Genomic DNA, 16620 nt, shown 5'->3' with positions numbered 1-16620 from the left:
TATATTCCAAGGTCCAGAGCTATGTGCTAAGAAATGCATTAATATTCAGACAGCCACCGTAAAGGCTCAATGGGGAAATGCCACAGTCTCATACCATAGCATACTGAGGATCTGGAATCCATGTAAAACCCCTCATGCTGTATGAACCAGAGAATCTTTGGCATGAGATGCATGTTGTAAATGTGGACTTTTAAACATTAATGTGGTGAGAGGCATTTACATTTTCATCTTTGTTTCAGAAATTTAACAGCACTGCTCTTTATGCAATGTCAAATTTGAACTTATGCAATGTACCTTTATAAATTTCATGAAGAAAATATATATTTTTTAAAATTCCTATAGACTTAAAGAACATGGATTGGAAATATGAAGGTCCGATTTCTGCATATGCAACAGTGTACTGATGTAACAATGGCATTCTATTCCAATCTAAATGTTTTTAGCTGGTTAGTTTTGTTGGTAGTAATGATGACAGATACAGCTCCACATTATCAACTGGTAAACCTGCGGGCAGTTCACAACACCTAAATGGTGGGCCTTCACTGTCACTCAAACACAGAACATTTATACTTATAAGCACAGCTGATAGTGGGTGAACCAGCTATTTGTTCTTTGTACAAGCTTTAGTGACAGATGCCATAAAAATGATTGGGTATTGTGGTATGGATTCTAGATTGATGAGCTAAAATCAGAAATATGGCCTTCCTAGTCCATCTAAGTCTTTTAATCTTGCTGGTTATTAGCATTCTATTAATTTACTTGAACTCAGGGTGGTTACATGTGAGGGGTTAGGTAGCATGCGAACATACAATGTTGGAGCAGAGGTAGGCCTCTGCCTGCTCTGCTATTCAATAAGGTCATGGCTGATCAGTTTGTGTTGAGTTGCACATTCCCATCTACCCCCAATAGCCTTTGATTCTCTTGCCTAACAAAAATCTACGTCTGCCTGAAAGGTATTCAGTGATCCTCGCTTCCACCACCTTCTGGAGGTAGAGAGTTCCAAAGTTGCGCAACCCTCTGTGAGAAAGAAATCCTGTAATCTCTGCCCTAAAAAGGCGACCACTAATTTTGTTCTAGTTCTGGACTCATCCACATGAGGAAATCACCTTTCCATGTCCATCTTGTCAATACCATTCAGGATCTTACAAATAAATCAAGTCATCCCCTCACTCTTCTAAACTCTAGAGGAGACAAGCCCAGCCTGTCCAACCTCTCCTCAAAAGGACATCTTGCTCATTTCAGGAATCAATCAAGTAAATCTCTTTTAAACTGTATTTGTATCCTTCCACAAACAAGGAGACCAAAACTGCACACAGTATTCAAAATGCGATCTCAGCAATGTGCTGCACAATTGAAGCATAACATCCTTACCTTTATTATGACAGGACTTGAACATAAAGGATAATGTTCCATTAGCCTTCCTAATTACATGCTGTACCTGCATTCTAACTTTCTGTGACCGATTACATGCTGCACCTCGGCAATATTTTTGCCCACTCACTCAACCCATTTATATCCATCTGCAAATTCCATACATCTTCTTCATGACATACTTTCCCATCTATCTTTGTGTCACCTGCAAATTTAGCTACCCCGCCCTCGTTTCCCCTTATCTAAGTCATTGATGTAAATTGCCTCTGGCTAAACTCACCGTTATGCAGGAAAACTATAAACTGCTGCAGCAGTTTAAACAAAGTATATTTTGAAACAATTTACTTTATTAAATATTCTAGGGGACAATTTCTTCAACCTCATATTTATGTTAGAATGGACAGTGAGGGTAGTGGGGACGTTTTGCATGAAGTGTGGAGAAGCTCTTAAACTCCTTTGTTCCTTGTAATGATTTTGGCCAGAATTTTACCAGCCGCCTGCCCGAGGTTCGTAAGATCACGCCCGAGACCAATGGGGAATGCAGCCTCGCCTGTCCCGAGTTCGGGGCGGCCGTGCCGGTAAAAATCAGGGCCTTTTGTATTTATTTTTTTTAAATAGTTCTAGCTTGAATGCCTACAAGGGTGAAATTGGTCTTTGACAGATAGTGAATTGGTTTACATCCTGCCCGAGATTCTTCTTCATTGATGTGAACTTGCCTTTGTTCCTTTTGCCTGACCGCTGGAGACCAATTTCAAGCCCCAGATTCTTAAAGATTTGTCACTAATAAAAATGGCATTACTGTAATTCTTACTTCATTTTACTAAAACGCACATACAAGGAGATGGTGAAATAATTTTAGAAGCAAATATCTGATCATTCTCTCATTATCAATTTCATATGAGTCATTAAAAAACTGATTTCACAAAAATGAGAATTAAAACAAAATGTAGAATCTAATCAAGCAAGAATGATAATGTTGCAATACGCACTGACATCTACTTCAAATGGGTCTTTCATACAGTTTACAATCTTCTACTGATCACAATCCTCTTTACTTAAATCCCATACATTTATCTGTTAACATTGCTTCTTTTACAGTAATTCATTTGGCAAGTTACAGAGGGTGTGAGAGTTCACGCACTAGCTTGATGTTTCTTTACAAAGGAAAGGTATTCGTCAACATCATCAGGTGATCCCATGATGAGCGGTATCCGTTGATGAATGGATTCTGGTTTCACGTCAAGTACCAGCTGGGTTCCTGTGGTGGCTTTTCCACCTGCCTGTTCCATTATGAAGGCCATTGGATTGCCCTCATACAGAAGACGAAGCTGTGGTTAAAAAATAAGATACTTAAAATAATTATAAAAATATTTACCAGAATACTGACATCAATATTTATGATAATTGGCAGCAAGCTGGAGGCACGTAATTTACATCAGTAGAAGGACAGATTACTCCTAGTAAGTGGCAACCTACTCATTCCCTGGGTGCATGGGAAAAGGAGAGGCCATTCAGTCTATCAAGCCTGCATGTCTATACATCAATTTCATTTACTTACTTTGTTCCTTGATACTATTTACCTAATAAAAATAAATCTACGTTCACATCACAGAACCCAAATTCAACCACAGCAACGTTGTCTTTGACAAACTTCGTTTTTTTCTTGTACAGTTGCCTCCACAGAAACCTCAGGCAAACCACCTTCTCTAGTTGTTCATGGCTTCCTGATGTAATGTATCCAGCTCTTTTATAACAGCATTGTTGGTAAAGTCAGAGTTACTATCAGTAGCAGGTTGAAGTGGCTCTGTAATAACAATAGCAACAGCTGAATGTTACATTCACATTACATTCCTCCATCCTTCCAGAGATAGCTCTCTGTTGCTGGAGCAACAGTAGCAGTGGCACTGGCTTATAATAGGCATCTGCCAACAAAGGCAGGGCTGCCATTGGCAGTTTGAATAAGGTTTGGAATAAGAATTATAACAACAGTATAACACTAGCACTAGCTGTTCCAGTAGCTAACCATCTAATGCTGTAAGGAACCACACAGATCAGAAAGGCTGCTGGTTCATGATCTGTGCTGAGTTGACTCATCTCTGACAGGCAGCAGTAGGGATAGTATAATCGGGATGTGGAGATGCCGGCGTTGGACTGGGGTAAACACAGTAAGAAGTTTAACAACACCAGGTTAAAGTCCAACAGGTTTATTTGGTAGCAAAAGCCACACAAGCTTTCGGAGCTGCAAGCCCCTTCTTCAGGTGAGTGGGAATTCTGTTCACAAACAGAGCATATAAAGACACAAACTCAATTTACATGAATAATGGTTAGAATGCGAATACTTACAACTAATCAAGTCTTTAAGCTGTTTTGTTTCTTAAAGACTTGATTAGTTGTAAGTATTCGCATTCCAACCATTATTCATGTAAATTGAGTTTGTGTCTTTATATGCTCTGTTTGTGAACAGAATTCCCACTCACCTGAAGAAGGGACTTAGAGCTCCGAAAGCTTGTGTGGCTTTTGCTACCAAATAAACCTGTTGGACTTTGACCTGGTGTTGTTAAACCTCTTACTGTAGTATAATCGGCACAGTATCCTAGTTGTGGAGGGACATTTTCAGCCAGGATTCCTGCTTCTGATCACTCCCTTGATGAGAACCAGGCGTCACAGTTTAAGAATACAGGATAAACTATTTAGGACTGAGATGAGGAGAAATTTCCTCACCCAGCCTGTGGAATTCTCTACCACAGAAAGCAGTTGAGGCCAAAACATATATTTTTCCATGATGATGATATCCTGCTTAAGGTCAAATAGCTCAGCACAGGCCAGCAACTGAAACTATCTTCCTCATTCAGTAACACCTTACACTGCATTTATCAACTGGACACCCTCTACCACACAAACACCACAAAGAGGCAGATTTCTGCTTACTTATGATATAATGATTGTGAGGTGTTTACAAGCCAAATAAAGTGTAGACATGAGAACATGCAATCACAGCAGGTGAAAACATACCTTTCCATTTGGGCTTTTCTTGTTTGCAGGATACATGAAGATTCCTCCATACTTCAATGTACGATGAACATCTGCCACCATAGAGCCGACATATCTTGAACTGTACGGAGCACTGCCATCCTGCACAGAGAACAGATAATGTAGATCAATGTAACTAGTCCAAAAAACAGTGAAATACACTGTAAATTCCACTTAGTTAAGTTCCCATCCTGTAACCTCCCAATTTTCATCAAAACACAATAACTTTTCAGGAACCAATTCACAAGTGCTGAACTCTCTTCAGTATCTCATCCAAACGACCCTAATTTAGGAACCTAAACAATGAGTCCCAGAACTTCCTCAAAGTGATTTATATGGGATTTTTAAATAAGTGTAGTAACACTGTGGAGGGAGAGACAGGGGAAGTTCCTTTGCATCCCTATTGGTTGTGATGTTGATGTAAAACTGGTGTAAAATCAATATGTTCTTCGGTCAAAAATTGCAGGCCAAACTCATAAGGCTGAAATAGTCCATTTCCCTCTTCCTTCACCTTATCAATAACCCTGTATTTTTATTACATTTGAACAGAATTATGGAGGCAAAGAAATCTTCAGGTGGACTGACTTGTGTTGAAAAGATATTTCCACATAACAGAAAATAATAAGCAAAACATGCAGGCTTTTTGAAGCTCACAAACCTGCCCATTCACCTATTAAGGCCCTCAAGTGGCCTTACCCACTCAGCCTCAATTTTTAGGCTGGCATGTGCAGGTGTGGGAAAGTGACATTTACACATTTTTTTTCCCATCTCAGATGGGGTGCCTCACTCTGAAGGTCCTCTCCCCTTCTGGCCTTCCCCCGGCATTGCAATCACCCTTCCTTCCCAATGTACGGTATGCTTTGTCTGTATAGCGTGCAAGAAACGATACTTTTCACTGTATACTAATACATGTGACAATAATAAATTAAATCAAATCAAAGGATGGTGATCAGTAATGGAAACTATGCGAACTCACTCCCTAGCTAGCTATGGATGTTCAGGCCAATTGGAGTGTTTCAATTAACATTAACCTAACACAGATGAATGATTATCCTGGGATCGTTCTGGTCCACATGGTTTAAAACCACAGAATAAAAAGTAACTTGGGCATAAGTGGGGGGTTCTTCTGAATACTTTTAAAAGCCTGATGGAAATTGATCGGATCTATTTTCTTTCTGCAGATATTTGCTTTGGTTAGCTGAATAATTAGAACTTAATAATCATCTGTTGTTACCAATATTAGAAACCTAAACTGTGGATGCAAACAATCATATCCAGGTTTACACTCTACCCGAGTGGATATTAACATACAGAATATGTGACAGGCCACCGATTATCACTGCACTTCCACAAGTAGCTCAACAACATTCAATATCAACATTTAGTAATTGAGAGTGGAGAACAAGTATTCAGTGAAAATGTTTGATGGTTTCTGTTTCTCTTATGGAAGCTTGGCATACCAAAGCCCCATTTTATGTCCACCTCCATCAGATTATGGAACCTAAGCTAAGGAGCAATCAAGGTGTCACTCAGCTTCCACAGTATTATGCAATAGGTACTGGCAACGGCATGAACCAAGATATAGTGAGAGTTGGTAAGCTTTGCAAATCAGCGAATCACTTTGGGCTTGGTCCAGTAATTGCCTCACTAATATCCACACAAAATCAGTGTATCACTCGTGTCTCTGAGTCAGAAGGTTGTGATTGGATGTCCCATTCTAGAGGCTTTGGCTGAGTTCTCATGGGAGTGGAAAGGCTCGGAACCTTAGCCAAATGGGTGCTGGAACTCCCATTCTGGAAGTCCAGTCCTCGAACCCAGCACCTATCCTGTTCACTGGTGGAAGGAGCAGGGGTGGGATTCACTTTACAAATCTGTGGTTCATGGAGACAGCCGCACAATCTGCCCAAGACCGCAAAAAACTACAAAAGATGGTGAATGTAGCCCAATCCATCACCCAAACCAGCCTCCCATCCACTGACTCTGTCTACACTTCCCGCTGCCTCGCCAAAGCAGCCAGCATAATTAAGGACCCCACGCCCCCCGGACATTCTCTCTTCCACCTTCTTTCTTCGGGAAAAAGATACGAAAGTCTGAGGTCACATACCAACCGACTCAAGAACAGCTTCTTCCCTGCTGCTGTCAGACTTTTGAATGGACTTACCTTGCATTAAGCTGATCTTTCTCTACACCCTAGCTATGACTGTAACACTACATTCTGCACTCTCTAGTTTCCTTCTCTATGAACGGTATGTTTTGTCTGTATAGCGCACAAGAAACAATACTTTTCACTATGTTAATACATGTGACAATAATAAATCAAATCAAAAAATATTTAAAGCTTTGACCAGAAGCAATTTTTGGCATCAAAGCTCATGGTTCATCATAACATGACTCGTGGAAATAGTAAATTTAAGGAAAAACCTGTTAGGAGATGCTTCTCATTTTATTTCACCTCAGTATGGCTCCTAAGGTCTGGGCAAGTTGGCATGGAGAGTATAAGGGCAAAGTTGGTTGCAATGAGTTGGCATGGGATATAAAGGACTATGGGGATGGGGGAATCATGGTTTGGCATGAGTTGTCATTAAGTTGGCATAAACAATTGCATTTCAGAAGTATTTAAATGAATGCAACATTTTAATGTAATAAAAGAGAGCAATGTGAATAACTTATTTGTAAATGTTGGTTTAACCACTTTCCTCTGGATGAGAGTGAAAAACAGAGAATTAGGTCATGTCAAACTAACTCCTAGTCTTATGATCATGTTCAATAAATGAACATTGTGATACTAGACTAAACCATAGGAAAGTGATAAGAACTCATTCTCATACATGAAAGAAGATGTAAAGAATGGCAAATATTTTTACTTTACCTTTTTTGGAAGTTGTAATTTTTGATTTGGAGACAATTTGATAAAATTGAACTTTTTTTGAGATATTGATGGAATAAATAGTGTTTTTTTCTGAGAAACACCCACTTCTTAGATTGGTAGCTGAAAGCTATGACAAAAATATTTCATCCCTGATTTTTAAAAATATTTTTCTTTACTATGTTTCTTACTTTCAGCGGGTTTTTAGAAAGCCATACTGAAGATGGAAGATACTCCTTTTCTTAATCTGATAACAACACTGAAAGCTATTTTTGCAGAAGCATTTTGTGTATGATTTTAAAATATTTTTCTTTACTAGGGACTGGGTTTTATGGCTACCTGGGTCAGGTGGGGGGAGGAAGGCATTAAAATTTGGCACCATGTCATGGGGCTCCATTCCTGCCACCGACTGAACCCGTCATGATTATGTCAGCGAACATAGGTATCTGGGGCCTGCTTGCCTTTGGGCCAATTGAGGCCCATAAGTGGCCAATTGATGTTCACTTAAAGGCCAATTCCCACTGCCACTAGGGTTTAACATGCGGAAAGGAACCATGCCAGGAGTACAGCGTGGCAACTTTCCCTGCTTGGAGTTACCTCCCCAAGCCCACAGGAAATTCTAAGGATCCATCCATGGTCTACCCACTCCCACATTTTCCTTCCCTTCACTCTGCGTCATTTTACCCCCCCCCCCTTCCCCCCCCCCCGCCCTCCCAAGCCCCCTTCATCCTCTCCCCACTTTGTTTCATTTTGTATCTAGCTGCACTGACAATCGCCATTGGAGATGGGATGTTGTCCCAGCAGTGGTCACTGCTCTCAACAGCACTACTTGGCCTAGATACAGCTGCTGGCCATTTGAATTCCCCTGCCAGGCAAGCACAAGTTTTCCCCTTTAAGTTGCGCGGCCGCAAAAAAAAATTAAAGGACATGCTCACCTAAACGACTTGGCTGTATACTACCAAAAGAATAAGAAGTCTCACAACACCAGATTAAAGTCCAACAGGTTTATTTGGTATCAAAAGCCACTAGCTTTCGGAGCGCTGCTCCTTCGTCAGGTAAGTGGGAGTTCTGTCCACAAACTCAATTTACAAAATAATGGTTGGAATGTGGCATTCCAGCCATTATTTTGTAAATTGAGTTTGTGTTTTTATATGCCCTGTTTGTGAACAGAACTCCCACTTACCTGACGAAGGAGCAGCGCTACGAAAGCTAGTGGCTTTTGCTACCAAATAAACCTGTCGGACTTCAACTTGGTATAGTGAGACTTCTTACTGTGTTTACCCCAGTCCAACACCGGCATCTCCACATCATTACTACAAAAAGATGCAGATATGGTGACCCTGATGACCATCTGCTCCCCACCCTGACCACATTTGACATCCCTGACCACTATCAGACCTTTCTCCATGATCTGGAGACACGTCATTTCTGGATCCCTTTTCCACAATCTGGAACTCTACATGACCCCGATGAGGACCGCTCCAGTGATTGGGATCAATCCTTCAATTGGGAACTCCCTTCCACCATCAGTGATCTCTCTCATTCCCCCACTAATCAGCTCTTGTAGACTGTGGCCTTCTGAAGCAAGCTTCTCACCCAAAAGACCTCAGGCTCCCTGAATGTTTTTGAAAAGAACCCACAATGAAAAACTGCAGACCATTCTGAAACTTGTTCTTCTGGGTTTCCAAAATCCCACCATTTCTCGTTGCACTCTCCCATGAGACATGGAATGGAAATCCAGACTACCTGTTCAGTGAATGGTCAAGATAAAAAATAACAGATCCTTCATATTTATGGACATTGCTTGCGCAGAATGATTGCCATTTTGCCAAGATAACAAAAGCATATTATAGTTACTAACACCTGTAACATGAAGTTAACATGAGCAATGATAAAGGCAAGAAGTCACGTGTGGGAGTGATGTACAGGCCCCCTAATTGCAACTACACATTAGTACAGAGTGTAAAAGAAGAGGTAATGAGAGCTTGTCAGAAAGGTGCAGCAATGATCATGGGGGATTTTAATCAATATATAGATTGGAAAAATCAGATGGGCAAAGGTAGCGTAGATGAGGAGTTCATAGAATGTTTTGGAGCAAACCAGAGAGCACGTTATACTTGACCAGGTATTGTGAAATGAGGTTAGGTTAATTGATAACCTCCAAGTGAAGGCACACCTAGGTAGTGTGGTGATATAAACAGGGCCTAGTTTTAAGGCTGATAAAATTGGATATCCTAAATTAAAGAATTGGGCATTTTGAAATCAAACACAGTCACACCTCAGGCAGGCCAATTGTACAATACACAAGCGTGTCTGGGCCTGACCCATCAACCACCCATCAAAGGTCGTTACACTCTACTTGAGACTTAGCAGGAGATCATGGCACCTCATTGAAATGCATTGGTCTATTGTTAGAAGCCCAGATCGGGCTAGACTTTCTGTCACCAAGAGATCCTGTAGATACCTTACCTGATAACAAGTTCAACAACATGGAGGTGGACACCTGGGGGGCGGACCCTGGTGTCCTGTCAGGCAGACATCAAGAAACCCACTGGGTATTGGAACCCCCTCCTGGGACCTCATTGGCCAGAAGCCAGAGAAGTTTCTGGAAAGGCAAGCAGGCTGGGGATAAAGGGACACACTCAGAGGCACACTGCAGCGAAGACTCGACAGGGGAGGCGGCCGTGACCATTCGGAAGACTGACCAGAGAAGGAAGGAAGGAAGAAGCGGCCATCGAGACTCACCTTCGTGACGACAGACCAGAGGGACTCAGAGAATCGGGCCTGCAGTTTAACCAAACCACCTTTACGGGTAGTATACTTGAATCTGGGGTATCCTCTTGTTTTATGTGGGTAATTTAAGGGTTAATAGTGTTATTATTAATAAACTTGTTGAACCTTTACTTGTGTTTGTCCTTTGTCCACCTTGCAAATAAGGGCACCGGGGTAAAACCTTGGAGTAAGTAAACTGGTTGAAAGTACAACAGTAGCGATGATCATAATATGATTGAATTTTACATTCAGTCTGAGGGAGAGAAGTGTGCGTCCAATTCTAGTATTTTAAACTTAAATAAGTGCAATTATGAGGGCAATAAAGCAGAGCTAGCTAAAGTGAACTGGCAAATGTGCTTAAGGGGTAGAAGAATGGAGGTTCAGTCACAAACATTTAAAGGGACATTTCAGAATGCACATTCTAATGAGAAAGAAATGGTGAACTTAAAAGGTTAGAGACAGTATTAAATTTAAAGAAAAAGCATATGTTTGTGCAAGGATGGGTGGCAAGTCAGAAGATTGGAAAGAATATAAAGAACACCAAAGAATGACAAATAGATTGTTACGGCGGGAAAAGAGAAAGCTAGCTAATAATATAAAGATGGATAATAACAGTTTCTATAGATACTTAAATTTTTAAAAAGTTAACAAAATAAGTGTTGGTCTCATAAAAAGTGTCTCCAGGGAATTGATAATGAGAAGTAGGGCTATGACAAATGAATTGAACAGGCATTTTGATTGGGTCTTCATTATAGAGGACAAAAGTAAAATCCCAGAAATAGCTGTAAATCAGGAAATGAAAGGGCGGGTGAAACTCAGGAACATAGCAATCCACAAGGAGGTAAGTGGTATTGTGCAAATTCTTGGGTCTGTGGGCTGACAATACCCGGGTCTGAATGGACTTCACCTTAAGGTCTTGATAGAAGTGGCTAGGGAGATATTTGATAAGTTGATTTTAATTTTCCAAAATTTCATAGATTTGGGAAAGATTCGATTAGATTGGAAGATAGCAGATGTAACTCCTTTATTCAAAAAAGGGAGGGAGACAGATAGCAGGAAATTACAGGCCAGTTAGCCTAACATCTGTCATTGGGACAATGTTAGAAGCCATTGTTAAAGATGTCATAGTAGAGCACTTGGAAAAATTCAAGGCAATCTGGCAGAGTCAACATGGTTTTGTGAAAGGGAAATAATGTTTAACAATATATTGGAGTTCTTTGAAGAAGTCATGTGCTGTGGATAAAGAGGAACTGGTGGATGTACTGCACTTAGTTTTCCAGAAGGCATTTGATGAGGTGCTATATCAAAGGTTATCGCAGAAAACAAAAGTTCATGGTTTAGGGGATAACATGTTTACATGGATTGAAAATTGGCTAGCTAACAGGAAACAGAGAGCGAGCATAATTGAGTATTTTTTAGGTTGACAGGATGTGATACACAGTGTGCCATAGGGATCAGCGTTGGGGCCTGAACCTTTTACAATTTATACAAATGACTTGGATGAAGGGACTCAAATTATGGTTGCTAAATTTGTTGATGACACAAAGATAGGTAAGAAAGTACATTGTGAAGAAGAAATAAGGAGGCCACAAAGGGACATAGATAGGTTAAGTGAGTGGGCAAAAATCTGGCAGAGTATATTGTGGGAAAATGTGAAATTTTCCATTTGGTTGGAAGAATATAAAAGAAGCTTATTATCTAAATGGTGAGAGATTGCAGAGCTCCGAGGTAGAGAGGGATCTGGGTGTTTTAGTGCATGAATCTCAAAAGGTGCAGCAAGTAATTAAGAAAGCTAATAGAATGTTATGATTTATTGTGAGGGGAATTGATTATAAAAATTGGGAGGTTATGCTTCAGTCATATAGTGCATTGTTGAGACCACATCTGGAGTATTGTGTAAGGAAAGATGTAAATGTGTTAGAAGCAGTTCAGAGAGGGTTTACTGCACTAATATCAGGAATGGGTGGGTTGTCTTATGAGGAAAGGTTGGAGATGTTAGGTATCCACTAGAATTTAAAAGGACAAGAGGCGATTTGATCGAAACCTTAAGATCCTGAGTGGGATTAACAGGATGGATGTGGAGAGGGTAATTCCCTTGCCGGAGAATCTAGTTTTAGGGGGTCACTATTTAAAATTAAAGGGTCAGTCATTTAAGACCGAGGTGGGGAGAATTTCTCTCTCTCAGAGGGTTCGGGAATCTTTGGAGCTCTCTTACTGAAAAGGCAATGGAAGCAGAATCTTTGAATATTTTTAAGGCAGAGCTAGATGGATTCTTGATTAACAAGGGGGTGAAAGGTTATCAAGGGTAGGCAGGAATGTGGGGTTGAGGTGACAAGTAGATCAACCATGATCTTATTGAATGGTGGAGCAAGCTCAAGGGGTTGAGTGGCCCAATCCTGTTCATAATTAAAATGGGTGTATGTAACAGACAGACCACCCCAGGATGTGTTTTTTTTAGAATCATAGAATCCCTACAGTGGAGAAGGAGGCCATTCAGCCCATCGGGTCTGCACCAACCACAATCCCACCCAGCCCCTATCCCTGTAACCCCACGTATTTACCCTGCTAATCCCCCTGACACAAGGGTCAATTTAGCATGGCCAATCAGCCTAACCCGCACATCTTCAGACTGTGGGAGGAAACTGGAGCACCCGAAGGAAACCCACGCAGACATGGGGAGAACGTGCAAACTCCACACAGACAGTGACCCAAACCGGGAATTGAACCCTGGTGCTGTGAGGCAGCAGCACCAACCAATGTGCCACCCACATGTGGCCAGCACTCAACAAGTTGTCACCTGCATATAACTTTTAATAATTTATTATAAGAATTCAGTTGTACAAGAATTGACATAATTTCTCAGATCAAAATACAAGGCATAATTTTTGATTATGCAGTTCTTACACATACACATTATCAAAGCGAACCTATTGCAGTTCTTCATCTTTTGGAGGAATTATCAATAGGAGTCATTCCCAGTGAGGTTTCTCTGATTACCTCAACATCTGTCTGTATCTTGAGACAACACCATCACACATTCATCCTAAAGCTATGAAATTATTTTAAGTTAAATTTTATAGGGCAAAAGTTGAAACAAATGAGGGATGGTAAACAATAGCAGTAATAGTGGCCACACTTTCCAGTTCTTCAATGCAGAGGCCATTTGTTACCCGTCTGAAAAGTTGCCCTGGAAAAGACAACATTCACTCTGGGAGGGCAGGAACAGAGGTGTGATTACATTGAGCCGGTCGCCTCTGGAAGCAGTTCAGAAGCAGCTACAGTGATGGCCTGCTTCAGTTCTCTGAGACTTCGGCCCAGTTTGATAAAAGATTGTTGGGCTTTCTGGTATTTACCCCTCAGCCCCCACCTACGCCACCTCATATCCCGATGCCACCTCATATCCCCATGCCACCTCATATCCCCATGCCACTTACCAGTATCCACTATTAGCAGACCTCTGGAACCATGTGGAAATTTTTAAAAATTCTAACAATCTGAGAGCTCTCACTCAATACTCTTAATTCATGAAACCCACTCAAAGATTTTAAATCCCCTCAAGTAGTCAATCTGTTGTAAAAAACAAGCTTCTATTCAGTAACTACATCAAAGATTGTTAATCCTTTAGTAGCCTCTTAAAACTGTCAATCAGATTGTTAACTCAGTCCCAGACTGAGGTAAGTGGTTTTGGAGCTTGAAACTCAGTCAAACACGCATAATAGGCTCAGTTGTATTAACAATAAAGTCCATTAAAACTGCAGGAACAGATGATAATGTTTTCTTCTAAGCTACATCAGATAGCTTGTCAATCAATGTCAATAACAATGTCAATGTCAATAACTGATATTTGTTTCTTTTCTCTAACTGACAGGCGCAACTTCATTTTTCATGTTTAAAGGGCTGGGAATTTAAATAACTTCAGATTATGACACATAAACAGACTTTATCCACTTTAAGAACATTTATGTCTCTGCCATCAATTCATGACTCACACAATGTGGGTTAAAGTTCTTGGAACAGTGAAAATGGGATCTATTTGAATTCAGCATTAAGTTCAAATGACTCTGCTAAGTTTGGGTTTCCTGCCTGTGTGATTCATCCCTTCGCCCTGTCTGCAAGAATGGAATTAAAGGCCTCTAGAATTGGCCCAACTACATGAAAATCCAGCTCTGGTTTTCGGCTCCGCTATCTGGGTCCCAATTAAGAACATAAGAACTAGGAGGAGTAGGCAATTCAACCCCTTGAGTCTGCTCTGCCATTCAATACGATCATGGCTGATCTTATCTTGACCTGAACTCCACTTTCTCCACTTTAAATCTGCTACGTCTTATCCTAACTACGACCTCTCATTCTAGATCGCCCCACAAGAGGAAACATCCTCTCTACATCTACATTTGTCAATCCCCTTTATCATATTATATACCTCAATTAGATTTCCCCTCATTCTTCTAAATACCAGAGAGTATAGGCCTAAACTGCTCAATCTCTCTTCATAAGACAAACCCTTTATCTCTGGAATCAATCTAGTGAACCTCCTCTGAACTGGCTCCAATGCAACTACAACCCTAAAGCGAACCAAGACTGTACACAGTACTTCAGGTACAGCTTCACAAATGCCTTGTACAGTTGTAGCTACACTTCCCTACTTTTATACTCTATTTCTTTCGCTAGAAATGCCATAATTCCATTTGCCTTATTATTTGCTGTACCTGCTTGCTAGTTTTCTGTGATTCACGCACGAGGACACCCAGATCCCTCTGTATCGAAGCACTCTGAAGTTTCTCTCCATTTAGTTAATAAGTTGCCTTTCTATTTTTCCTATCAAAATGGATAACCTCACACTTTTCCACGCTAAACTCCATCTGCCACATTTTGGCCCAGTTACCTAACCTATCCAAATCCATTAGTAAACTTCTTATTTCTTCGTTGCAATGTACTTTCCCACCTATTTTAGTGTTATCTGCAAAGTTGGCCATAGTACCCTGAATCCAAGTCATTCATATAGACTGTAAATAGGACTGAACCCTGTGGCACTCCAAGTAAGGTACCCATATAAAATGTGTTTTCGTACACAGGCATGGAGTGCATTGCATATCACTATCCTCGATTTGACAGCAGGGGGACAATTTTTCCCTTAGCTCTCTCAACACAGAGATTTGTATGCTGATCGCATAGATTGTGATTTCCAGTTGATGACAGGAAATTGTGGGGTGCGTACCCATGTTCCCGATATGCACTCCTGACATGCCAAGCTATATGTGGGAAGCACTAAGAGTGAAAGTCAACCTTCCAGTTTCAGAGTAAGGGAACCTCTGAATCTAACCATGCTATACCTGATTCGAGAGGAGTTACTTTCAAGCTTACATGACACATCTTTTGCCCTGAGGCAGTGAATGTTAATGCAAATCACTGAGCAGACCTCACTGATTTGAATTTATTAGCTTTGTATTTTTTATAAAATTACCGAAATTCTGTTTTAATATAATAGAAGTTCATACCTCAGGGAACTTTTTCTTTTGGATATATTCCGTGAGTGCAGGATCGAAGTATTTGGCATAACCCTCATTCAGACTGTAGATTTTTCCCTTCTTCTTTATCTGAACATCCCTTTCCACAAGAATAAATTCACCCACAGCCTACGTAAAGAAAGATGATTATAACAGTGGTCAAGCAATACAAATTTTAGATGATTAGAATTATAGCCTTACAGCTTGTGGTAATTGCTACAATTGAGGTTTAATGTGTTAATTTAGGTTTGAATAACTGCAATTAACCTGAAAAGTGTTTATGTTAAATTAATTTTACGATTCACAGAACTAATAATTATCACATGAAATTCAGCAAATTAATTAATTTTATATGTTTTAATAACTTTAACATTTCTAGAGTTCAGTTTGAATAGATCTATAATACCAGGGATGAAATGGTAATGAGGATGTGGTGTCAGAATGCCTCTGCTAATACTCACTCATAGCTGACAAAGTAAACCACAAATTTACAGAGAGCAGAGTGATTATTAAAATGCAATTCTTTTTATCTCATCCATTTCCCTCTTTCTTTCCCAAAAGGTGTTGAGTTCTTGGTTGTGATTCCATTCCTAGGGTACCTGCATCCTCCACTGCCTTGTCAAATGTTCACTGTTTAGTGGGCGACATGGTGGCACAGTGGTTAGCACTGCTGCCACACAGTGCCAGGGACCTGGGTTTGATTTCTTGCTTGGATCACTATCTGTGCGGAGTCTGCACATTCTCCCCGTGTCTGCGTAGGTTTCCTCCGGGTGCTCCGGTTTCCTCCCACAATCCGAAAGATGTGCAGGTTAGGTGCATTGGCCATGCTAAATTCTCCCTCAGTGTACCCAAACAGGTACTGGAGTGTGGCGACTAGGGGATTTTCACAGTAACTTCATTACGGTGTTAATGTAAACCTATTTGTGACACTAATAAATAAACTTTAAACTTTTTGTTTCAGCCTTTTAAAGTGAGTTTTAGGTATTTGCCTAAGGAGATGGTAGGTGTGGGGCAGAAGGGTAGGTAAGGGGGAAATTTAACTCCTAGATGGGCAGTTTTGGATTGGATGGAAGGTTA

The 16620-nt window shown here is 40.6% G+C and overlaps 1 protein-coding gene across 1 annotated transcript in view; it reads right to left on the bottom strand.

The window, feature by feature from the left end:
• Positions 1–2166: 2166 nt before the first annotated feature.
• Positions 2167–16620, bottom strand: part of LOC144494896 (fructose-1,6-bisphosphatase isozyme 2-like) — a 35640-nt gene continuing 21186 nt past the window's right edge. Inside the window, exons 5-7 of the mRNA XM_078214412.1 lie at positions 15535–15672; positions 4384–4503; positions 2167–2699 (exon numbers count right to left, since the gene is read on the bottom strand). Coding sequence (XP_078070538.1) covers positions 2505–2699; positions 4384–4503; positions 15535–15672 — 453 coding nt within the window. The 3' untranslated portion in view covers positions 2167–2504. The remainder of the gene's footprint in view (positions 2700–4383; positions 4504–15534; positions 15673–16620) is intronic.

This window comes from Mustelus asterias, chromosome 6, assembly GCF_964213995.1.
Source record: "Mustelus asterias chromosome 6, sMusAst1.hap1.1, whole genome shotgun sequence".
Lineage (NCBI taxonomy): Eukaryota > Metazoa > Chordata > Chondrichthyes > Carcharhiniformes > Triakidae > Mustelus > Mustelus asterias.
The sequence above is the reverse complement of the archived record's forward strand: the minus strand, read 5'-3'. Positions and strand labels throughout refer to the sequence as shown.